The sequence below is a fragment of the Sminthopsis crassicaudata genome, chromosome 1 (assembly GCF_048593235.1).
Source record: "Sminthopsis crassicaudata isolate SCR6 chromosome 1, ASM4859323v1, whole genome shotgun sequence".
Classification (NCBI taxonomy): Eukaryota; Metazoa; Chordata; class Mammalia; order Dasyuromorphia; family Dasyuridae; genus Sminthopsis; species Sminthopsis crassicaudata.
The window spans coordinates 34,627,735-34,652,529 of NC_133617.1; the positions used below are offsets into that span (position 1 = coordinate 34,627,735).

The following is a 24,795-nucleotide window of genomic DNA, read 5'->3' on the forward strand; positions in this document are numbered from 1 at the left end:
TCACCAGTGTACACATGAAGATGATATATACACATAAGCACATATATATGTTTATACATTATGGACACCTATGTGTTTATATACACATGTATTATATATGTATGTGTACATATATTGAGAGAGAGAGGGGGGGGGCTTAGCACCATGTTAAAGGAAGGGCCCACATATGAAAAGAGAGGCCTACGTAAGGAGTGGGCTATTGTGTGGCTCAAAGGGAGGGAGAAGAGATATCTCTAGCTTCTTTTCCCTCTATCTCCAAGAGATACTTTAAATTACTGCCAAGAGGAGAAGTAGGAAGTTAGAATGAGAGGCTATTCTGTTCTCCTCAAAACAAGGGGATACTGGGCTAGAAGTTTATCCGATTTCTTTCTTAAATACTATTTATTTAGGGGATATGATTGGTTCAAACTACCTTTAGATCACTTTGTCATTTTAGTAGGGAAGGAGGACCCTAAGATCTCTATCCAAAATTTGAGCTCTTTCTCCCCTAATACCAGTTCCATGATGAATAAAAAAAGAGAATAGCAAAGAAACCCATTTATCCAAATCATAACAGAAATTAGAGAAGATCTACAAAGGAGAAACTTGACAATATAGAAGGAAGGAGCTCTCTCATTGGTAGTGATGTATCTAAACTCAACCAAGAGAGTATCCTACATTCACTCAAGTGGAAAGCTCCCTGAAGACTTTAGAACAGCTAGCTGGAACAGGGACATGATGGAACCTGCCAACTTCTTCCAGAATAATTTTCTTTAGTAATATGAAGTGGGATTGGCTTCTTCCATTTTCTCTGTTGAAGCTGGAAGCTACAAGTACTTGCAGCGACCTAATACTTGAAGCAGCCTTGAAGCTTGATGAGTCCTCCAGGGAACTTAACTGTGAAGAGCATTGTTGCCCCTTACCAACTTCTCCCTACCCCTCATGTGAAGGGGAGGGGCAGAGCCTTTATCTCTACCAATAAGAAGAGAGTCCCATATTAGTGAGCTTTAAGATAGAGGTTACATGCATATATAAACATATCTATACACACATAAGCACATGCATATTGACATACACATCTCTATAAAAACATAGATGTATCTGCGCATGCGCGCACACACACACACACACACAGAGAGACAAAAAAGTGACCCCATCTTCACTTAAATATGAATTGCTTCAGTCTAATTGGGAAGAAGGATTGAATCTTTGAGATAAATTGTTGAAAAAGCAACTAAAGATAATGCAGTGATCCAAGACAATTCCAATAGACTTGGGGTGGAGAATGCCATCCATATCCAGAGAGAACTATGGAGACTGAATGTGGATTGAAACCTACTATTTTACCTTTTTGTTTGTTTGTTTTTCCTTTCTCATATTTTTTTCCCTTTTGGTCTGATTTTTCTTGCACAAAATGACAAATATGGAAATATTTTTAAAAGAATTATACATGTTTACACCTCCCCTCCCCCCCAAAAAAAAGCTAAAGAAAGAAATCCAGGTTATGGTTGCCTGTGGCACTAAATCACTTGGTCCCCTGCGTCTTTCATTAGAACACAGGTGTGTTCCAACTCTTAGAAAAGGGATCCTTGTAGCCTCTCTCTTCTCCTTTCCCCCTCTTCTGTACTCCCTTTCCCAGTTCTCAAGCATTGTGTTTATTCTTTGAAATACAGGTGGCAAGACTGGAGAGGAACTATTTTCTCAGCAAAAGAGAACTGGAAAGAATTCAGAATGAGCTGGCCACACTCCACGCTGAACTGGAAGCTTTGGGAGCCAAATATGAGGCAGCCATATTGGAAAAGCAACAGCTCCAGGAAGAAGCAGAGATCATGGAAAGACGGCTGATTGCAGCTGACAAACTGATTTCTGGCTTGGGCTCAGAAAATGTGAGGTTAGCTTAGTTTCATGAAAGAGAATTAAGAAAATTTTCTTATGTTGATTCCAGAAGGTGAGTGGTTTGAATTGGGATGTCCACCTTGTAAAATTTATCCAGCAAGTGGCTTCTTTTCTGTGCATCAAAAGCTTGCAAAGACTGTTTGTAAGTCCTGTTATATCCCATTAAGTACAAAGGACCCCGTGAGACTGTAGTACTAGGGAAGGACATGTGACATAATGCATAGATGGATCCCTGAGACACCTGAAACTTTGGTAGTTTGATGGCTTCTGGCTCGGTGTTTGAAGCCGATGGTTGTGGGAGTCAGCATTATACTGGAGGGTGAGAAAGTGATCTATGAAGTAAGTCCTTTTTGGCTTGAGAAGTCTATGCTTAAAGCTGTAATTTGTAAAATCTTAAATATAGTAGGTAATACAGTCCCATGGCAATGCTTTTGGACACGTTCATTTCGCTCGTGCTGAGAGTTACTCATGATCTATGTGTCCACCAGCCTGAAGAAATAGTTGGCTGGCAGAATTTGGCAGGGAAAGTTGCGAGTCTTCTAAAAGTCCCTACCAGAACCCGATGACTGAATTAGAGACACTGTCTCTTTCCCATCAGATGGCTGGCTGACTTGGATGAGCTGATACATCGGAGATTCAAGTTGTTGGGTGACTGTTTGCTCTGTGCTGCCTTCCTGAGCTACGAAGGGGCCTTCAACTGGGAGTTTCGAGATGAGATGGTCAATGGGCTGTGGCAAGGAGATTTACTGGATCGGGAAATCCCCCTGAGCCAGCCTTTTCGCCTGGAGAATCTGCTCACAGATGATGTAGAAATCAGTAGGTAAGGGATGCTCTTCAGCTGAGAGAGCTGTGCTATTATTTCATGGCTCGGGAGGGGACAGAAGGACGGTGGGTGGTCCTCCGAGGTAGTGGTGCTAGAGGAAGCCAGGGTTGGGCTGGGCCTAGATTTAGTATGGAAATAGAGGTGGCCCTCCACTTCTTCCCTAGAGCAGGGATGGAGCAAGCCCATGTTTTCTCTTAATGCTGGAAATGGGGCCATTGGTTTTTTTCCTTTCTACTAGAGCCAGACTATCTTTTTACTCAGCTTTTGGCATTTAGACTCTGAGCAACACAGTAAAAACCATAAAGGAAGCTTTAGCTACATCACTGATTTTCTGATGTTTGGATCCCCAGGTGGGGCTCCCAGGGCCTGCCTCCTGATGAGCTCTCTGTTCAGAATGGTATTCTCACCACAAGAGCCAGTCGCTTTCCTTTGTGTATTGACCCCCAGCAACAAGCGCTAAATTGGATAAAGAGAAAAGAAGAAAAAAACAACCTTCGGGTAGGGTTGAAGTGATCAATAATTTTTCTCTTTTATTGACCCGAACCCTGTACTATAGCAAATGATTTTGAATTTGAAATAGGAAAGACCTATTCCTGATAGTCCTTACTCAAAACTCAAAATGAAAAGACCCAAGCATGGGAAGCTGGGAGTTTTGTGATCAGCCTCTTTTAACATTTATTTATTTATTTTTAGCTGAGGCAATTGGGGTTAAGTGACTTGCCCAAAGACACACAGATAGAAAGTGTTAAGTGTCTGAAGTCACATTTGAATTCAGGTCCTCCTGACTTCAGGGCTGTTGCTCTATCCACTGCGCTACCTAGCAGCCCCCTCATTTAACATTTAAAAAAATCAATGACTAGATGGTGCAGTGGATAGAGCAGCAATCCTAGAGTCAGGAGTCAGGAGAACCTGAGTTCAAATCTACCCTCAGACAAGTACTTATTAGCTGTGTGAGTTTGGGCAAGTCACGTAACTCCAATTGCTTCATGGGAGGGGGGAAATCAGTGGCTTGGATAAGTGATACACTTTTCAGATGTGTAGATTATACAAAGATAAAAGGAAAAAGCTAGGAAGTTACTTGACAAAAATGTCAATAGGCTAGGATATTGGGCCAAAGCCACCATCACTACTGCTAATAATGATGATGATGATGATGATGATGATGATGATGATGATGATGATGATAGCTAGTTCTTTTAATTTGGTTCAAAAAATTAATTTCATGGGAGCAAGATGAAGCCGGTCTGGGTAGAAGGCTCTGTTTTTGTGAAAGATGTGGGGATTTGAGTGGATTTTCTGCACCATGCATGTGTCCTGACTGTGTGTGTGATTCACACAAGTGAATCCCTCAGAGTACAGATGGCTCTCAAAGTTTACAAATTGCAGAACACTTGCCAATCTGCATTGGTGGAAGGATTTTTCACATCAGGAGGTCCCCCAAAATAAGGAAATACAAATTGCTCACCTCTCCTCTTCCCCTCCCCTTCCAAAAAAAGGAAAGAGAAAGTCACAATTAACAGTGTAATGCTGCACCAAAAACCCAATGAGGAAAGTCCTGGTTCCATTGTACTCTGCCCTGGTCAGTTTTGGAAAGCCCTGAGCCCATGTGATAGAAGGATATATAGGGTGAAGCTGGCAATATTTTGATATTTTGTTGGAGAATAAAGGATTTATAGGCAGGATATCAGAGCTATCTTTCAGTGTGGAAGAGTGATTAAACTCAGTCCTCTTGGCCTTGAGGGCAAAATGTGGCAGCTTTGGACTCGATTTAAGAAAACAGCAGTGTCTGATCACCAGGTCTATCCAAAATTGAAGGGGACTTTTCTGGGAGATAGAGGGCTCCCTCTCAGGGGAGTCTGGGCCCCCAGTTGGGGCTGGAGTCAAGAGGATTCTCTGGCAGGCACAGGGTGAACAGATGATCTTCAAGGATCTTCCATCCCTTGTGCTGTGATATTGTCAGCTCACTCCTCAAGGGCAGATAGGGAGTGATCACTTCTTTCTAGCTGCCATCCCCCTTGGCTTCACATCCATGTGGGGACCCACACACAGACACACGGACACACATGTGGACATGCAGGCGCAGATGTGGACACATGCACAGGTACACAGATACATACAGAGCTACTCCCAGACACACACGGACATGTACAGATATACATGGCCACTGTGGAATACAGATACAGTCACACAGCACACAAATACATAGTCACAGATACACACAGAGACATATACATGCTTCCTTGTTCCAGTCTTTGCCCTTTTTAGCTGTTCTCCATGGCAAAGACAGCCTTTACTAGCGCTGATTCTTCCACTCGGTGGTTCTTAACCTGGGCTCCAAGTACTTGGTTATTAAAAATATTTCGATAACTCTTTTGCAATCCTATGTACTTTGTTGTACATTAGGCCCCATTATCCTGAAAAAGGCTTCATAGGCCTGGTAAGGTTGACTGCCCATGAGGTCCAGGACATAAAAAAGGCCAAGAATCTCAGCTCCCCCTCTTTTGATGAGGGTGTATTCACTTTTCATTTGTTCTGGTCTTTTTTCAGGTTGCTTCTTTTAATGACCCTGATTTCCTCAAACAGCTGGAAATGTCCATAAAGTATGGTACCCCTTTCTTGTTCCAAGATGTGGATGAATATATTGACCCAGTGATTGATAATGTGCTGGAAAAAAATGTGAAAAACATTCAAGGACGACAGTTTATCATATTGGGAGATAAAGAAGTTGATTATGATATGAATTTTAAACTCTACCTGAACACCAAACTGGCCAATCCCAGATACTCTCCGTCCGTGTTTGGAAAGGCCATGGTGATCAACTACACTGGTGAGAATGGGGATGATCCTTGTTTGGAATTATAGGGGTCTAGACTTGGACCATCCAGTCCACGGAGGTGAACTGGTTTTCTGGGATCACACAGTTCATATCAGAGCCAGGATCTGAATCCAGATATCTATTATTTCTAATCCAGTGCTCTGATTATTCAAGAAGCTGTGATAATGGAATGTGCTCAGAGTACTATTAGATTTAAGGCTCTATTACGGTCGCAGAATTCCAGTTTAATAATAAAACAATAGTGAAGCTTTCTAAAGTGCCATTCTAATGATGTCCTTAACTTGCTTGAAAATACTCAATGGCTTCCCATTTTAGAATAAAGTACAACTTTTGTCATTTAAAATCCTTTACAATCTAACTTTAGCTTGCTTATTATTCATTCATTCGGTAATCATCTACCTTGTACGGGCATGGTTTGGGTTCTGGTGGCTTAGGCTAAGGACAAATTGTTTCTGTTTGGCGAAAAGATCCAAGGAAGGTCTTCTCCTCACAGACTGATTTTTTTTTACCTCATTTCTTACCCAGCCTTAATGACTTATTGGCCATTGCCTCAGTCAAACGCAAACTAGTTAAAGACTTCAATTTAAAAAGGCCAAGGTCAGCTACTATATCCAAGGCCATCTCTGGTTCTGGAGCCCTCCCTCACTTAAATCCAACTCACTTGCATGTCATGGTATTCTCCCCAATGTCACGGTCCTCTTCCAGAATAAAGGACAAACAACAGCAAACAATAAGCACCTAACCTGTATAAGGCACTGGATGTAAAAGTAAGGTGATAACCTTCTCTGAAAGAGTTTACATTCCACTTAGGGGCTATGATACCATCATGTACAAGAAAATAGGAGATAATATTTCTTTATTCCTCTTCACTCTCTGATATCTGTCCTGTTCCACTTCCCACAATCACTGTTCCAGCCAAAGTAGCCTTTTGCTATTCACTGAACACAGGATCCTATTTCTTCTCCTTTTTTGGTGCAAATACTGACAGAGGGCCCAGAATGCTCTCCCTTCAGCTGAAGCTCATGGGCCATCTCCTTTCTAGAGGAAGTTCTCCTTGATTTTTGTAATGATCATTTACTGATGCATTTTCATGTTGTATTGGCCAACAAACTTATAAGCTTCTCAAGCACTGTGCTGCACTCTTGCTCTGTGTTCTTGGTGGCTGATAGAATGCCTTTCTCTGAGTTGTCTGTGTAATGATACACACAAAAAATTAGAAAACACTCCGTATCTGTGAAAAGCCCTGAAAATAACATTTCCCTGTCCTGTCTATAGTCACGCTGAAGGGCCTCGAGGACCAGCTGCTCAGTGTCATCGTGGCTTATGAGAGAAGAGAGCTGGAGGAGCAGAGGGAGCACCTCATCCAGGAGACAAGCGAAAACAAGAACTTGTTGAAAGACCTAGAAGACTCTCTCCTCCGAGAACTGGCCACATCCACAGGCAACATGTTGGATAACGTGGACTTGGTACAGACCCTTGAGGAGACGAAGACAAAAGCCACTGAGGTAAGAAGCTCTGGCCTGCCAGTCGGCTATATACATCCACACTCCTCGCCCTGTGGAATGGAGGAAGCTTCTCCGGGCACTTGTGTCCCCATGGGGCTGCCATTACTTGTTACTTGTGGGGAGGAGATGGTGGCTGTGGAGTCAGGAAGACCTGGGGGAGAAGGAAAAGGCAGCTCAAATGGGGAGGGGGAGATGTTACTTAGAACTGTACCTAGACCAGAGTTGTCACAAATTATGAACTTGGAGCTCTTGTATCCATCCTCTGTGTCTCATCGACCCAGCAGATTTTTCTAATTACTTGTAACCATCATATCAGTGTCTTGATTTTCTTTGTCCTCTTAATTTTTTAGCTCATCACAAAATTGCACTTTCATGATTTTACAGATTTCCTTTATATGAAAATCAAACCAAAAATCATGTTCTGATGCTGATTTTTTTTTAGGTGTCAGAGAAACTCAAACTGGCCGAAAAGACAGCAGTGGACATCGACCGACTGCGTGACGGCTACCGGCCTGCCTCCAAGAGGGGTGCCATATTGTTTTTTGTTTTGTCAGAAATGGCACTTGTGAACACCATGTATCAGTATTCCTTGTCGGCCTTCCTGGACGTCTTTGTTTTCTCACTTAAGAAATCTTTGCCTGATTCTTTTCTTCCAAGGAGGTTAAGAAACATTATGGACACTCTGACTTTCAACGTCTACAACTACGGCTGCACAGGTTGGCTTGGCTCTATAGCAAGATGAATACATGTCCTTGGTTGTGTGGGCATTGTAGGTCCTCAGTAAGAGTGATCAGATTTAAGGGGTTATTCCAGTTGTAGAAATTGTTGTAATTTAAGTCTAACATATGCAATCTCATCCCTGACTCTAGAGAATCCTGTCTTTGAAAAGTTGTACTTGCCAAAAGAGATTTGTGGTTGATAATTCAGATTGTAAGAAAAGAGGTTCATTAAAATGCTGGAATCCCAAAATTCCAGAGTTGGAAGGGTCCTAGAGGTCTTTTAGTCCATCCTTTACTTGAATAAGAATATCCACAATATATTCAACTGGTGTCTCCAAGGAAAGGAAACTATTTTCTCCTGAGACAGAAATTGTAATTTTATAAAGCTCTAAGTATAAAGCAAATTGACTCTCATTTAAGCAGGAATCTTTTTCACTCTTCTCTGTCTTTTTCTGTCTCTCCCTCTCTTTCTGTCTCTCTCTCTGTCTCTGTTTGTCCGTCTCCCTCTCTCCCTCCCCCCATCTCTGCCTCTGTCTCTCTCTCTTTTCCTCTCACTCTCTGTCCCTCTGTCTCCCCTCTGACTGACAGTCTGCTCTCTCTCTGTCCACCCTTTATGTCTGTCCCCTCCTTCTCTTTTTGCCTGTCTCTTTTCCCCTTTGTCTCTTCTTCTCTATTTCTCTTTCTCTCTCCTTTTCTCTTTTACCCCTCTCCTTGAAAACAGCTATAATCAATTTTTCTGAAGTCTTTCGGTACTGTAGATTTACAAAATATTTTCTTTACAACCATCCTGTGAAGGAAGTGATGCAGATATTATCACCCATGATTTTATAGTCATGGAAACTGAGGCTTAGGGAGGTAAGGATTTCCCCCAGTGTTAGAACTGTGGTTTTGGCCCATGTGTCATGACTCAAGTCAAGCCCTCTTTACTATACCATTCCCTCTTTTTATAGAATGATATGTTGGTATATAGCATATCTAGGTCTGTCACTGATTGCGATCATCTTTTTCTGAATATATGCAAGCAACCCTTCCAAGTTCTAGTACTAGTCTAGCAAGAGTGAATTATAGTAACTAACACTGTCATGTTCTTGTTCTGGATGTGTCCTTCCATAATTCAATGAAGATTGTATTTTTTTTGGTTGCCACCTTTCACTGTTATTTTATATAACACTTACTCCTCATTCTTTTTCACAACAACTGTTGTCATACTTAACCTCATTCTGTATTTGTGTAATTTATTTCCTTTATCCAAATATGGGACTTTACATTTATTCAGTTAAATTCCATTTTACTAGATTCAGTGCATTTTTTCTTTTAAAATTTTTATTGATAGCTTTTCTTTTTACTTTATATTTATTACAATAATAGATAAAAATAAATAAATTTAATATTAATAAAAATAAATGTAAATATATATAATATATATATAATATAATATATATGTAATGCTTTATATTGTATAATCTGACAACTCATATAATATTCCAAATCTCTGGTGTCCTACCTCTGTAAAGAAAACAAGAGCATTTTCCTATCCTTTTTCTTCTTTAGGACCAAATTTATTCATTATAATTACAAAGCATTCCGTTGTGATTTTTTTTATTGTTTCAGCTGATTTTTTCTATATTTTGCCATTCAGTGTGTTAGTTATTCCTCTCAGATTCATGTTACCTGCTAATTTGATAAGAATGCCATCTATATCTTTATTTAAGTCATTTGTAAAAAGGTTTAGCAGCTCAGGGCCAAGGACGGATCTCTGGATCCCTTCCAAAATGCCTCTTAAAATGACAGCAATCCATTAAGTGGTGTTCAGGCATTCAATCTGTTCCATCTTTCAGAAGGATTACTTCTATCATTTAGCCTTCATTTCTCTGTTTTAGCAACAAACATGAGCTATTTCTATCCCCTTTCCCCAATCTTGAAATCTGATCAAAAAGAGAAATTTAACTGAAATTATCTTTTCTTCCTTTTAAAACAGTCCATTTTTCAATTAACAAGCATTTATTTTCTCGCCTTCTTTTTCCCAGTCCCCACTCAATTTAAAAGAGCACTATGTCTACTAAGCCCTAGGGATACAAATAAAGGCAACCCCCCCCAAAAAAAGCCCCCAACAACAACAAAAATCCACGATCTCTGCCTTCAAGGAGCTCCCATCCTAATGGGGGAGATACCATGTAAATAGCCAGGTTCACTCTAGCCACGTACAGAATATAGATGGGAGGTGGTCTGAAGGAGAAGACACTGCAGCAAGGGAGACCAGGAAAGGCCTCCTGCAGGAAGTGGGGAGAAAAGCTGAGTCTTGATGGAAGCCAGGGAAGCCAGGAAGAGGAGGGGAGGAATGAAGAGGGTCCCCAGCCTGAGCTGGCAGCTGTAGCATGCCCAGTTGGAAGGGTGAGCAGGCTAGCTGGATGGCAGAGGGCTGGAGGGGCTGACTGAGCAGCTGTAATAGATTGGACCCTCCCTCAGTCTTCTCTGATCTTTTCACTCCAGGGCTATTCGAAAGACACAAGCTGCTCTTTTCTTTTAATATGACAATCAAGATAGAGCAAGCGGATGGCAGGGTGCCTCAAGAAGAGCTGGATTTCTTTTTGAAAGGTAATGAGTTTGCACAATTTCACATTTCTGTCCCGGCTTTCCTAACCTATAGTGAAGGCATTTTAAAAAAATCTACTGAAAGTCTAAATTGAATTGAATTCGATTTATACCTTGACTCTTCACTTTGATGAGAACATAGCTGTGCTGATTTGACGGTGATCCATCACTTCAGGGCCTAAAACTAAGCTGAGTTTGACTGGTTGGACTCAGCTGATAGAAAATGAGGCCTGTTCTCTCTCAGTTCCCGTGTCCCTTGGCCACGTATGAGAAAAAGTGTAGAGTTCCAGACTGTAGCTCATCTTGGTGTCCAATAGCAGGTCACGAGGTTTCCTTGATTTCCCTTGTTCACAACAGGAAACATTTCTCTGGAGAAAAGCAAGAGAAAGAAACCATGCAGTTGGCTGCCTGATCAGGGCTGGGAAGACATCATGCTTTTATCTGAACAGTTTTCAGATGTCTTTGGGAATCTTCCTGAAGAAATAGAGAAGGAGAGTAATATCTGGAAGGAGGTGAGCTATGTGACTGTGTCTGCTCCTGTTTGCATCTTCTCTTATTGCCTTCCCAATTTCCAAATTGTAATTTTGATTGAATCTGGGAGTTCTTAACTTAGAGTCCACACCTTTATTTTTATCATCTGCATTTCAGTATCATTAGTTTCCTGATAGGTTATAATTCCAGTTGTATGCTTTTAAAAACATGATTCTGAGAAGAGATCTACAGGCTTCCCCAAAGGGGAAGGGTCCATGGCACAAGAAAAGTTAAGAACCTTAACTTTAAAGATTTAGAACGTTTTAGACCAGAATAATTTTTTGGCTTGTTAGGTTATGAACTGATCTCTGCTTCTCATCTCCATTCCACTACTGTTGTCTCCTCGTAAGCCAGAAATCCATGAGCTTTGCTGAATTAAAGTTCCCTTTTTGAGCTAAACTTTAAGCTGGATGGCTGGGAGAAGACCTGGAAAGCAAAGACTGTCCCAACACCTGAGTGCATCCTCTTTCTAGTCTGATAAACTCTGACATTTTTTCCCCAGTGGTATGACCTGGATTCACTGGAACAGTTTACGTTCCCCATGGGCTACGACACCAGTATGACCAATTTCCAGAAGCTGCTCATTCTGCGGTGTTTCCGGGTAGACCGGGTATATCGGGCAGTTACTGACTATGTGACTGTGACCATGGGGGAGAAGTAAGTAAGAGGTTTTTCCTTAGCCTTGTTTGTGGCCTAAATCATCTTCCCTGGAACTTGCAAGAAGGGTTTTGTAATGATGAGGAGAGCTTTGGGATCTTTGCGTTCACTGTAAAGATATGTATACATACATCCCTTCTGCACCATCCACCTCAGAATATATGAATAGTGCTGGGAAGCTGTATTTGAATTGGTCGTCAAATGAGACAGCTGAGGTACCTGGTCAGAAAGCCTGTAAAGATCAGTAACAGACAGAGAGCTAACTGATGTCACAGTTAGGGAGGCCTGACCACTCACAGCCGGACAGATGGCTTCTAATCCTGTCCTCAGGACCCTCAGCCCTTAGCCTCTTAGGATCTTAGTGTCTCTTAGCCTCTCAGTACCCCCATCCCATTCCCTGAAGAGTTGGGTTAGACAACATCTAGTCTTTGACCCGAATTTATGTCAGGAATTTATATTACGACATCCCTGAAAAATGATCATTTGAAAGTTTCCATTCCCTCTAGTCTCAAATAGCTGGATGGTAATTTCCTCCATTTTCTAGCTTCCTCCACACAGTTGCAAAAGTGATCGTCCTAACTCAATCAATCAATTCATCACCAAGCATTGCCTATGTGCCAAGCACTGTGCTGAGCACTGGGGGTAGAGACAAAAAGGAGGTTACAAAGCTATCTGGGCAAAATTACATGCACATGACATACAGAAAATGAGCACAAAGTCTTTGGGAGGGAGAACGTGAAGAACTAAGGATGGAATAAGAAGCAAAAGGCACTCCTGCCCTCGAGGAGATTACGCTCTAGTGGGGGAGACAACTAGCAGACAAACCACATACAGGATAAATAATTAAGTTGAAGACCCTAGAATTAAGAGAGGTTGAGAAAGGCTTCCTGTAGAAAATGGGACTTTAGTTGGGAATTGAAGGACGCCCCAGAAGGTCAATAGGCAGAAGGAGGGAAGAGAGTGGAGTCCTGGGGAACATTCTAAGAAAATGCTTGGATTGTTCATGGAACAGCCAGAAGGTTATTGTGGCTGGATGGAAAAATACGTGTCATAGAGTGACAGGTAGGAAAGGTGGGAAGGGCTGGGTTATAAAGGGTTTTGGAATCAACAGAGAAAGCATGTTTGATCCTGGAGGTGATAGGGAGCCATTGCAGTTTTTTGAGTAGGGAGGTATTGTGGTCCGATCTGCGATTTAGGAAAATTATTTTGGTTGAATGGAGGATGGATGGAGTGGGGAGAAACCTGAAGCAGGTAGACTCCCAGTAGCTAGTCCAGATAATAATGAGGGTCTGTGGAGAGATGTTGCAGACAGGTCTTGGCGATAGCCTGGGTAGTGGGGGTAGGAGTGAGAGATAATGGAGGATCCAGAAGGAAGCCTTAGCTTGTACCCTTTGCAGTAATGGAAGGGAGGAGGTGGGGACAGATTAGGAAGAAAGTCAATGAGTTCTGTTTGAAAATGTGGAGTTTATAATGTCCACTAAACGGCCAGTCTGAAGGGCAAATAGAGGGGTGAGACTGGTGGTCAGCGGAGAGATTGGGGAAGGAAAGGTAGATTAGAGAATCATCAGCATGGAGATGGTCATTAAGGCCATAGAAGCTGATGAGAATAATAGCTAGTATTAAATGAGCAAGTCATAAGTAGCAAGACTGGAGTCAGATGGTAAAGGGCTTTAAATGCCCAAAAGAAGAGGTGAGAGGGAGCCCTTGGAACTTCTTGAGCAAGATAGTCAAATGTCCTGTGCTTTAGGCAGTAACTGTGGCAGCTTGGTGGGGGACGGGCTGCAGGGGGGAGTGGTGAGACCAGATAGAAAGTCAGGGATGCTTGTCCCACAGGGTCCATCACAGCCCCTCCATGGCTTCCTGGAGAGTTTTCATGAATTCTGGTGGCCGTCCTTGAGGCTTTGTTGGATCACAGAGATGTTACCCATCACTCGGGGGACTGCTGCTCATGTGGCTCAAACAGAGCCTCCGATGACCCCCCCCCATGATGGGTATCAGAGGCAGATTTGGTTCAAAGCTTTTCACCCATAGGCCAGTCTATGCATATTCTGTAAGGTGGGAGCATTCTTTGGGATGATGGCCCCTGGGCTTGTGAACGAATTCCCAGTGGTTTGGATTGTCCAGCTCCTTCCCCAGTTTTGTTGAGTGTCTTTTTCCACATTTACATTTTCTCTCTATTTAATCTCATTTTCTCCATATTTAATGTCTGCTTGACAAGGTCATGAGCAATATTGACCATACTTTAAATCTGGAGATCTCAGCCTCTCTTCCCAGTTGTAGTTGATGAATGTCAAGGAAGCCTCTGAAGTTGAATTTACGTTCCCAGCTTCAAGGATCATTTGCTAATGAAATTTTCTCCCCAAAGAGAGACTAGTTCTATGAGAAGGGAAGAAGCTTACGTGGGCTCTTTCTCCCGCCTAGGTATGTTCAACCCCCAATGATCAGCTTTGAAGCCATTTTTGAGCAGAGCACTCCAAATTCGCCCATTGTTTTCATTCTGAGTCCCGGCTCTGACCCTGCCAGTGATCTGATGAAATTAGCTGACAGATGTGGCTTTGGAGGAAATCGCCTTAAATTCCTTGCAATGGGTCAAGGCCAGGAAAAGGTAATTTGTTCTGGGGAAGTTCAGTAACTAACCTAAAGAGTGTGTGTGTGTGTGTGTGTGTGTGTGTGTGTGTGTGTGTGTGTGAGTGTGTGTGTGTGAGTGTGTGTATGTGTGTGAGAGTGTGTATGTGTGTGTGTGAGTGTGTGTGTATGTGTGTGTGTATGTGTGTGTGAGTGTGTATGTGTGAGTGTGTGTGTATGTGTGTGTATGTGTGTGAGAGTGTGTATGTGTGTGTGTGAGTGTGTGTGTATGTGTGTGAGAGTGTGTATGTGTGTGTGTGAGTGTGTGTGTATGTGTGTGAGAGAGTGTGTGTGTGTGTGTGTGTGTGTGTGTGTGTGTGTGTAAGGTCTTGTATCTGGGATGCTGAGGTAGCTTTTGTGGGCTGATATTCACCTTCATAGTTTAACCCAGTTTTCCCTACAGATTCTCTCCTGAAAATGAGTTGCATTTCTCTTTATGGAATAGTCACTAATCCAGAATTTTGCATGAGATCCCATTTATTATGTGGATTCAGATATATTGAGGGTCAGATTACGACCAAGATAACCTAAGTTCGTAGAGTTGAGCCCAGTGCAATGTGCTTCTTCTCTCAAACCGCTGTGATGGAGGAGAGACCTTTGCTCTTGGAAATTCAGTTTTTTTAATGTTGAGGAAGATTACTGTGATTAATGGAGCGAGCATCTGTGCTTCCTGAAACAGAGTGTGGGATCTGCATCCTCAGCATGGTCATCATGCAGAGTTGGGATCTTGGGGTATTCTAAATAATGTGCAGTTGTCTACAATCCACCTGGATTTGCCCTGGGAGGGTCTCTGTGTGTCTGCCCTGGGGGTCACTGCAAGTCTGCAAGTGTGCAAGCTGTTCTTGGCCCATTACAGTTCTCATAGAAAAGCCGGCCCTCCCCATGATCCTGTGCTGAGGTTGGAACAAGTTCCCGGGACAAGGGTTGCCTGGACTTTTTGTGCTGGCTCAAGGCCTGGGTCTGCTAGCTTAAAGGTGGAGCGCTGAGCTTTTGTTCGGACTCCTGATTCTCTGGTGTGGAAGCACTGTCCACAGCCCAGAGCGGGGCAGCCTCAATAATGGACCATCCATGCAGCTGGGATGGGGGGAGGGGATGGGGACACCAACCATCCTGTGAAGCTGCTGCTGAATTTGACATCCTGCCCGAGTCTCACAGGCTGTGCCAGCTGGGGCGAGCTTCCCCACCCCAGGGCCGGCCTACTCCTCTCGGGTTATCTGGCTCTGGAGTTCGGCTCATGCCCTTTCTCTGACTGGCGCAGGTGGCCCTGCAGCTGCTGGAGACCGCTGTGGCTCGGGGTCAGTGGCTGATGCTGCAGAACTGCCACCTTCTTGTCAAATGGCTGAAGGACCTGGAGAAGTCCCTGGAGAGAATCACCAAGTCCCACCCAGACTTCCGCCTGTGGCTCACCACTGACCCCACTAAGGGTTTCCCCATTGGGATCCTGCAGAAGTCCTTGAAGGTATGGCTGAGAATAAAGCCCCAAAGGGGCCATTCGCCCGTCCACACATCCACTCTGTTCCTGGGTGTCCAGCAGTGGCTGGTAGGGAATGCCTGGACAGCTGGCTCCGAAGGAGGAATGGAGACCGTCCCTTCCCGCTTTCCTGCTCTGCCATCTCTGATCCTTACTGAAGGAGGGCCCTGGCCTTGGACAGGGGGCAGAGGCAGGTTTGAATTCTAAACCTTTCTCCAGGCTCAGGCTGTGATCCAGGGAAGTTATTCTTCCCCTCCAGATGCTAGTGATTTCTCTGTAAAATGAATGGGCTGGAGGAGGTCAGGTCACGGAAGCTATTTTCAGCTCTTTGTATGCAGGGAACATGGCTGGTACTTGGGAGAAAGGTCTCTGGACAATCACACGGAGGGAAAAAAACCTTCACACTGCTGTAGGCGTAGAGATGAGAAATGGTGTCTCTTCTCCCAGTTTTAAAAATATGGGCATTCGTGGGGGGGAGTCTGTGGAGGGCTGGGGGGCAATGGGGGGGGGGAGGGCGCATATGTGGCTGGGCCTGGGGTGGGGCTCCATGTTCTGGCCCCTTGCTAATGGACACTCACAAGTCAGCCTTCGTGCATCCTTGGATAGAGTCGGAGCACAGCCCATGCCCTCTACCTGCCCCAGCCCAAGAGGGGGCCCAGAGATGGCAGCCAAAACTGGATTCTCTCTTCTGGCAGAGACCCCCCCACACACTTTGCCCCCTCCCCATAAGCTCATGATACTTGGCTTGCAGTGTTCCATTTATTATTGAGGGCATCACTCTGGAATCCCCCGCCCCCCCAGACCCCTGGTCCCTCTTCAGGGCAGATGATCCTCACAATGGGTGATGGAAAAGCCAGGACAGGAACCCAGGTTTTGTGTTGCTGAGAGTACGACAGGCATCCAGGCCGGGGGCCCGGGAGGGAGGGGAGCCAGACCCTGCCATACCTGGGTCGCGGCTGGCTCCCCTCAGCCCGTCTTCTTCTTCTTTCCTCCCTGGACAGGTGGTCACAGAACCACCTAATGGCCTCAAGCTGAACATGCGGGCGACGTACTTCAAGATCTCTCACGACATGCTGGAGCAGTGCCCGCACCCGGCCTACAAGTCCCTGATCTACGTGCTGGCCTTCTTCCACGCCGTGGTGCAGGAGAGAAGGAAGTTCGGCAAGATCGGCTGGAACGTGTCCTATGACTTCAACGAGTCCGACTTCCAGGTTTGAAGCAGCACCCCTCCCCCTCGGGGGGCTCCTTTACGGACTGTGGCCCTCCTTGACCTTTGTCCTTCAAGACCGAATGGGGAAGGGCCTACATCCAGAAAAGGACACAGGGTTCTAGGGCTCCCATGATCCTCACACAGCTCCCCCTTCTGCAGGTCTGCATGGAGATCCTGAACACCTACTTGACTAAGGCCTTCCAACAAAAGGACAACAAGATCCCCTGGGGGAGCCTTAAGTATCTCATTGGAGAGGTAAACTCTGGGGAGCCTCTGGGGTCAGAGGGCAAGTCGGGGGCCCCTGGGTGGGAACAAGGGCCTCCCTCCTAAAGATCTGCTGGTGCCAAAAGGCTTCTCGTCACCCTTTCTCGCCTTCATCTTGTTGGCTGGGTGCCCCCTCACCCACAATGACTCAGAGACATCCTCAGACACAAGGAGATATAAGGAGAGGCCCAAGGGCACCGGGCAGACCCAGCGCCTCCGGCTCCCAGTGATGAGATCTAGTTTTGGGGGTTCCGTTCCGTCAGGGAACCAAATGAGGAGATTGGGGCTCCTGGTGATCAGGGAGATGATGAGGTTAGTGGCAGGTTCAGGGTTCAGGGAACCAAATGGAGAAGTTTGGCTCCCCCAAACTCCCTTAGGATTGGTGTAAGGTAGGAAGTTGTGGGAGCCCCCTTTTTGGTGGCACAGAGGTCCTTCTTAAAGGAATTTAGGAACCCAAAAAGCTGGATTGGTAAAAAGAGGTTTGTTATTGGTATTGGGAAGTCAGCCTTTGCTATGCATGAATAGAAAGGCTGAATCCCTAGTGGTAAGGTCCTGACAGGGGAGTAAAGTAGTGGAGGAGTCCTGGCAGAAGTGGTTTCTAGTAGAGAGATCCCGACAGAGAGGTATAAAGTCTCGTTAGGGAAATAGGTGAGGGGGATAAAGAGAAGGTAATGCTGAAAGAGAGTATCATCCCAGCGGGCAGAGGCTGCTGCTGTGCCAGGGATGGCATGTTCGCTCCTCTGCAAGGACTGAGTTTAGAATCAGCTCTTTTTACAATAGAAATCTTGGCTACAAGCTGGGGCTGCTCTGGATGGGGGCTTGTGGGTGGAGTTTGAGCTGGAATCTGAGAACTGAATGAGTGTTTCTTGATTAATCTCCAGTTCAATGGGGTAAGAATCTCCAACTCCAGACTCAACTAGTCCCACCCAGATAACAGAATGAAGCTGTTTGCCTTGTTTCCTTGGGTGGGGTCTTTACAGAGGCCAGGATTCACGGAGACTTTCTCCTTGGGCCTAAGGCCCGATCTTCCTGCCCTGTAGACCTCTGGGGATAGGGGTCAGGGGACAGGCCTGCAGGCCTAAGGCCCAAGCCAGTCCATCACCTGTCCCATTCAACCCCATGGAGTCATATTTCAAGTGGATTCCTGCTATTAACTAGCACTGACAAAGGGGACTGGAAATGCAAGGAGGCTGCAGCCCTCTGAACCTAGGAAGGAGGCTCCTGGGAATCATGACCAGAGTGCCCAAGTCCGCTAGCTCTGTGTCCCAGGGCTGCACTCATGCTGTGTGGACGACTCCCAAGCCTTCCCCCAGGTTCCCGGGCCTCCCCTCCTCACAGTATTTGTTTGGATCCAAAATTTACAAAGGACTTTGGCTTCCTCCCCCTCCCATTTAAAAGGCTCTGCTCGCCAGTTTGGGGTCTCTCGTTGTGGGAAGTCAGAAAACGAAATTACGACGTAACTTTGAAGATCATGTTTGCTGTGCCCATAGCTGGGGTGGGGGGAGGAGCTATGGCAGGACTTCTTTAGCTTTTTCCACTTGTGACCTCTTTTTATCCCCAAATTTTTTGTGTGACCCTGGGTATATAGGTACATAAAATAGGTATGCAAATCAAATATTTACTGATAATATATTTCACGACCCTCACATTCAGTTATGGGACTCATAAAGAGCCTCGCTAGTAATGAGGGAAAGGAAAGGGGGAACCCCATTTCTCGGCACATAGATAATCCCATGAGGCGCAGTGTCCCCTGTAAATGAATTTACAGGCCTGAAAACCTAGATTGATAAATAAAAGGTTTATTGTAGAAATTTGGAAGTAAAGCTCAGTTAGACGCCAGGGCCAAAGGTGGCCGCTGGGCGGGCAGGAACCTCTACATGGCTGGAAGGATACCATGTGTTGGCTGGGAGGGCTCCTGCAATGAGGGCGTTCCAGCTCACCTGTTTTATACCCAAGAGATGATGGGCGGTACCCCTAAGTTCTCGGTGGGCTTTTCAGTTACCTCAGATCAGGTGAGGGCTGGGGGAAGCTGAGCTGATAGTGGGGCTGGGCCCCGATATTCAACGGGTGCCTTTGACCAGGATTTGTGAATCAAGGTCAGCCATGGGCAGTCAGAGAGGAATCTTAAAGGGACCCCAACCCTCATCATTAGTGGCTGTGGGCAAGTCACTCAAAGGGGGCATTTAGTTCCTCCATGTTCCCAAGAAACTCTCTGCCTTGGTAAAGAGTGTTTATTTATCAGGACCTTCCATGGGTGTGAAATCCCAGGTCCAGTCGCCTTCTGTCCCACCCGGGCGGCCAGGCCAGTTGGACTCCCGTCCCCCGCTGGACACTCAGGTGGATTCTGTCTTGTGTCTAGGTCATGTACGGGGGCCGGGCTATCGACAGCTTTGACCGGCGCATCCTGACCATCTACATGGATGAGTATCTAGGAGATTTCATCTTTGACACCTTCCAGCCATTCCACTTCTTCAAAAACAAGGAAGTAGATTATAAAATCCCAGCCGGTGATTCTAAGGAAGATTTTGTGGGTGAGACTGCTCAAATCCTGGGAAAATGTAGCTAATTCTTACCCCCCAAAACAGGTTTTGTTGATTCCCATTTCTGCAAGTCCCCAATCCCTTTTCTAGTTGGGCTTCCGGCAGCTAAGTTTGGGCGGGACTTCCCTTGGGTAGGCCAAACTGAGCATCCTATGCCCTGATGTTGATGTGCTTTTGGCCTGAATATAAACGTCAGGGGGGGCGCATTAGCAGTGAGCAGCATCCTGCTCATCACTTTCTGGCAGCGTCCCCAGGAAACGGTCTCTGGGATGCAGATGCTTTTTGTTTAAAAGAATCGTTGTCCCCAGTACTGGGAAGTCTGGGAGCTCTGAACTGTGGGAGGTGAAAGCTGATCACACGACACTTCTGCAACCTGTGGGGAGCTTCTGCGATTGCTAGTCTTAAGGAGGGGACAGCTGGTCCAAATGGACAATGGCACAAGTCAGAGGCAGGCAGATGGGATGAGTTATTACCTGTAAGGCAGACTCCATAAATGCTAGCTATCATGATCGTTATTCATATTACTGTTGTTATGGAGATCAGCCCCAGCATCCTGGGGTCCTGACTAGGAGTTCTTGGCTCCAAAAGCTTCAGTGCCAGGGATGACCAAACCCCCACTTTCCTTTGCTTATGCTTTTGTTTTTTATAGATGCAATTGAGGCGCTTCCGCTCGCCAACACACCCGAGGTGTTTGGGCTCCATTCCAATGCTGAGATTGGCTATTACACCCAGGCTGCTCGGGACATGTGGACTCACCTGCTGGAACTACAGCCACAGACAGGTAGCGGCCTCTCAGAGAGGCAGCCGGGCCTCCTGCCCCTCCCTTTCCCCACCCCACGGATGCGCCCCTGAGAATGGACGGTGTCCTTGTGGATGGACACTCACACTCACGGGCATTTCTGTTCCAGGGGAATCCAGCACCGGCATTAGCCGGGATGACTACATCGCCCAGGTGGCCCAGGACATTGAGAACAAAATGCCCAAAGTGTTCGACTTGGACAGTATTCGCAAACACCTGGGCCTGGGCATCACCCCCACCACAGTGGTGTTGCTGCAGGAACTGGAGCGTTTTAACAAACTCACCATCCGGATGATGAAATCCCTGGCTGAACTGCAGAGGGTCAGTGGGGGCAAGCAGGGGAGGCCACGAGCAGGGGAGGCTGGGGAGCAGGGGAGCCAGCCATCAGGAGAGGCTGGAGAGGCTGGAGAGCTGGGGAGGTTGGAGAGCAGTGGAGGCCGGGGAGCATGAGCTCAGAGGCTCCTTGGTGGTTTTTTTTGAGCTGCCTGTACTTGGTCTCTCTCAATTCTGCCAACAGGCCTTGGCTGGGGAAGTTGGGATGAGCAATGAGCTGGATGATGTGGCACGGGCCCTTTTTATTGGGAACATCCCTAACATCTGGAGAAAACTTGCCCCTGATACCTTGAAGAGCCTTGGAAACTGGATGGAGTACTTCTTGCGGAGGTTTTCTCAGTACACGACCTGGGTGAGATGTGGGAGATGGTGTTCTGTTGACTTCTGGCTTTCTTCAGCAGCAGAAGCAGCTCCCTGAGAATAGTCCTCCCTCTGCTGAAGCTTCTGCCCACGGGGCTGACCCCTTGAAGGGTACAGAGGAGCATCATCGGCTTTATTCTGATGCTGGACTTTGTTTCTTTTTTTTTATTATAGATTTTTATTGACAAGACATCTGCATGGGTAATTTTTCAGCATTGACCCTTGCAAAACCTTCCCCTCTTTCCCTCTACCACCTCCCCTAGATGGCAGGCAGTCTCATACATGTTAAACATGTTAAAGTATATGTTAAATACAATATATGTGTACATATTTGTAATATAGTTCTCTTGTTGCACAAGAAAAGTCAGATTTAGAAAGAAGGTAAAAACCTGAGCAGGAAAACAAAAATGCAAACAGCCCACACTCGTTTCCCTGTGTTCTTTCTCTGGGTGTAGCTGGTTTTGTTCATCACTGAATAACTGGAACTGATTTGGTTCATCTCATTGTTGAAAATGGCCTCATCCATCAGAATTGATCACATAGTATTGTTGTTGAAGTATATAATGATCCCCTGGCTCTGCTCATTTCACTTATGATGCTGGACTTTCTAAGTCGGGAGCAGGACGACAGAGTCAGTGCTTTCTCTCTCTCTCTAGATTTTAGAGAGTGACCCCAATGTGATGTGGCTGTCTGGGCTGCACATCCCCGAGTCCTATCTCACGGCCCTGGTCCAGGCCACCTGTCGGAAGAATGGCTGGCCCCTGGATCGCTCCACCTTGTTTACTCAAGTGACTAAGTTCCAGGATCCAGACGAGGTGATCGAACGGGCAGGACAAGGTATGGCTGACTCCAGGGGGTTGGTTCCTCTGCAGGCTCCTCGGTCACCCTTGGCCTCTCCCTGCCTGAACCTCCCTTCTGGGCCTGGCTCAAATTATCGGTGGCAGGACTAAGTCGGAAGAGGTGACCCCAGGCCTGAGGGGGTCCCGACCAGGGTGAGCTATCATGTCATTTGTTATCATCATGGTCCTCATTATACATGAGGCCTTCAGGGTTAGGGCTGCTTCTTTAAGAAGAATTCTTAAGTGGACATAATCTCTAAACCAATTCAAAGTAGAAGGAGTAATTGAAAAAAAAATGAAAGGGATAACACTTGTTACTTTGATGTGAGCCTTTTGGGAACATCAGTCAGTGAGGATGAGGCTGGAAGGATGCAGAAAAGCTCAGATCAAACTGCTGACCTGTGCAGAGCCGTGCTATTGCATAATTGCAATCTGCATTTAATTGTCGCTCATTTAGGACACCTATGATATGGCTTCTCGAGGATCTGTGCAGGAAGAGTCGGAGGTTCTCTTCCCTTCCCCCGGCCCTTGGGGCTCCCAGAAAGGAGGGATATTTAGTTAATTTAAATCATTTAATTTCTTCATGTCTGTTGAGTCCCTTCCCTGTGGATGAGACCCCCAGAGGGATCGACGACATTGCAGGGATTATCTCAACTCTGTGACTACATAGTATATGCTATCACTAAACAAAGCCCCCTTGTCTGTGGCGGGGAGTTCAGCCCCTCGGTTCCCCCTGGTCTCTGCAGGATGCTTTGTGTCGGGGCTGTATCTAGAAGGAGCCGACTGGGACATTGAGAAAGGCTGCCTCATCAAGAGCCAGCCCAAAGTCCTCGTTGTGGATCTGCCCATTCTGAAGATCATCCCGATCGAAGCCCATCGTCTCAAACTGCAGGTAAAGGGAGCACCCCATCCCCCCACCCCGTACCTCTTTCTCAGCCCCTCCTCCTCCTCCTCCTCACGGATTTCCTACAAGCTCCTTGTTTCCTCTTCTTTTTTAGATAAGAAATGCTTTTAACAGTCTGTTTCTGTAGAATAACCTAGTTGCTCATGGAATTGTGGGTCAGAATGTTGGGCAAGGAGGAAGCAGCTCAATTGATTGTTTCTGGGGGGTGGGGGGGGGACCCACGGAAATACTCACAGCAATCTGATTCAGAGTGGGTTAGCTTTTGACAAGTCACCCCCAGGTCGACAAAGGCAGCCTCTGACAACCTCCTCATCCTCTCCATGGGAGGGGGGGCACGGTGTGGGCTATTCTCATCCCCACAAGGCTGCTGAGCTCTCTCCCCTCCTCGGCTTGTAGAACACCTTCCGGACGCCCGTCTACACCACATCCATGAGGAGGAACGCCATGGGGATTGGCCTGGTGTTTGAAGCCGACCTCTTCACCACGAGGCACATCTCCCACTGGGTGCTGCAGGGGGTGTGCCTCACCTTGAATTCGGATTAGCTCTTGACGGGGAGAAGCCAGATTACTAATGCTAAATTCTGAGGATGGCAGCGGTTATTCTGGGAACTTCCGAGGGATCAGGAGACCTGGAGTCCCCCTGCAGGCACTGAGGCTCACTGGTGCATGTCAGGAGAGGCTGCCATCGACGGTTTCGTAATCTGAAAATAATAAACGTTTAACTTTTCCCAGGAATAAGTCACTAACACAAATCAAGGGGAGGTGGTTTTATTAATTTCTGTGATTTCCCTTTTTTATGATTTTCAGTGTTTAGAAAATAAATATGATTAAAGGATTTTTAACATAGGCTGGAAGTTTTGTTTTTCTTCTCAGAGATGGCTTCTCAGTAGCTAAAGGTGCCTGCTCTCCGTGCCCTTTTGAGAAGATTGTAATGGGAATCACAGAGGGACTTCCATGAATAGAAGGGTGTGTTTTAGCCTAAGCCCCAGTAATGTTTTCTATATTATTGGTCCAGCTCACAATCTTGTTCTGTGCAGAAGGCAGGCTAAGGCTAAGCTTGGAAATAAGCTCTGACGGCCCCTGCAGGCTGGGTCAGTGGGAGTCCCCATTCTGCAAGTCTGTGACGCTCTCAAATCCTCTCAGAACTAAGGGCTAGAAGAGACTTTAGAGGCACGCAGTCCAACCACCTAATTTTACAGAGAAGGAAACTGAGGCCCAAAGACAGGAGGGTGGGGCCTGCTCAGGCTACGAGATTCCTATCTAGTCCAGACAAGGGCTCCCCTCTCCCCGCAGTGAACCCTGAAGCAACCTGCTAGGACATCCTGACGAGCACTTGTGCCTGGAACCATTCTGCTTTTAATCTGTTATCTTTTAGAGTGAATAGATGATTTTCTGAGTAGCTCAATCCTGCAGTAGCTTTAATCTCCTCCCCCCAAACCTAAATTTTGTATTATCTCTACCCTAAATCTGCAGCCTTAATTCATAAACTAGTTGGTGCTCGGCCCTTCCTTCTGCTATAGGCCCTTCGTACGGCAGAGGGAAGGGGGTCCATTTGGGAGGCAGCTGTTGTCTCTGGGGGGCAGGCTTCCCAGTGAAGCCTGCTTGTCCATCAGACGTGATGGTACCTCCAAGATGGAAGTGATTCACGGGAGCAGGTTCCTCACCAGGATAGCTCCTGTAAGCCATTAGCTGGTGCTCATGGAGCTTTAATGTGCCAAGGAAGAAGGGAGCCTAGCCCAGACTTTGCTGGGGGATACGGGGCAGCTAGCTAGGGAAAAACTCTTCAGATTTTTAAGACATATTCTTTTATTTTTATTAATAATGCAAAGATGATTAGTAGACTAATGGCATCTCCAGTCCGGTTGACCTTTTGTTTCCTGTCCTGCAAATGTATTTTTCATGGCAACAATTA

At 46.0% G+C, this 24,795-nt stretch overlaps 1 protein-coding gene across 1 annotated transcript in view; it reads left to right on the forward strand.

Moving 5' to 3' along the window:
• Positions 1 to 23,708, forward strand: part of DNAH10 (dynein axonemal heavy chain 10) — a 154,198-nt gene extending 130,490 nt beyond the window's left edge. The window contains 20 exon segments of the mRNA XM_074299213.1: positions 1,653 to 1,870; positions 2,474 to 2,695; positions 3,049 to 3,196; positions 5,246 to 5,525; positions 6,810 to 7,039; positions 7,482 to 7,755; positions 10,249 to 10,353; positions 10,708 to 10,862; positions 11,384 to 11,538; positions 13,960 to 14,143; positions 15,422 to 15,622; positions 16,636 to 16,845; positions 17,004 to 17,099; positions 19,468 to 19,639; positions 20,298 to 20,429; positions 20,557 to 20,768; positions 20,965 to 21,132; positions 21,797 to 21,977; positions 22,726 to 22,871; positions 23,280 to 23,708. Of these exon segments, the coding sequence (XP_074155314.1) occupies positions 1,653 to 1,870; positions 2,474 to 2,695; positions 3,049 to 3,196; positions 5,246 to 5,525; positions 6,810 to 7,039; positions 7,482 to 7,755; positions 10,249 to 10,353; positions 10,708 to 10,862; positions 11,384 to 11,538; positions 13,960 to 14,143; positions 15,422 to 15,622; positions 16,636 to 16,845; positions 17,004 to 17,099; positions 19,468 to 19,639; positions 20,298 to 20,429; positions 20,557 to 20,768; positions 20,965 to 21,132; positions 21,797 to 21,977; positions 22,726 to 22,871; positions 23,280 to 23,426 (3,636 nt within the window). The 3' untranslated portion in view covers positions 23,427 to 23,708.
• The last annotated feature ends 1,087 nt before the right edge of the window (positions 23,709 to 24,795 follow it).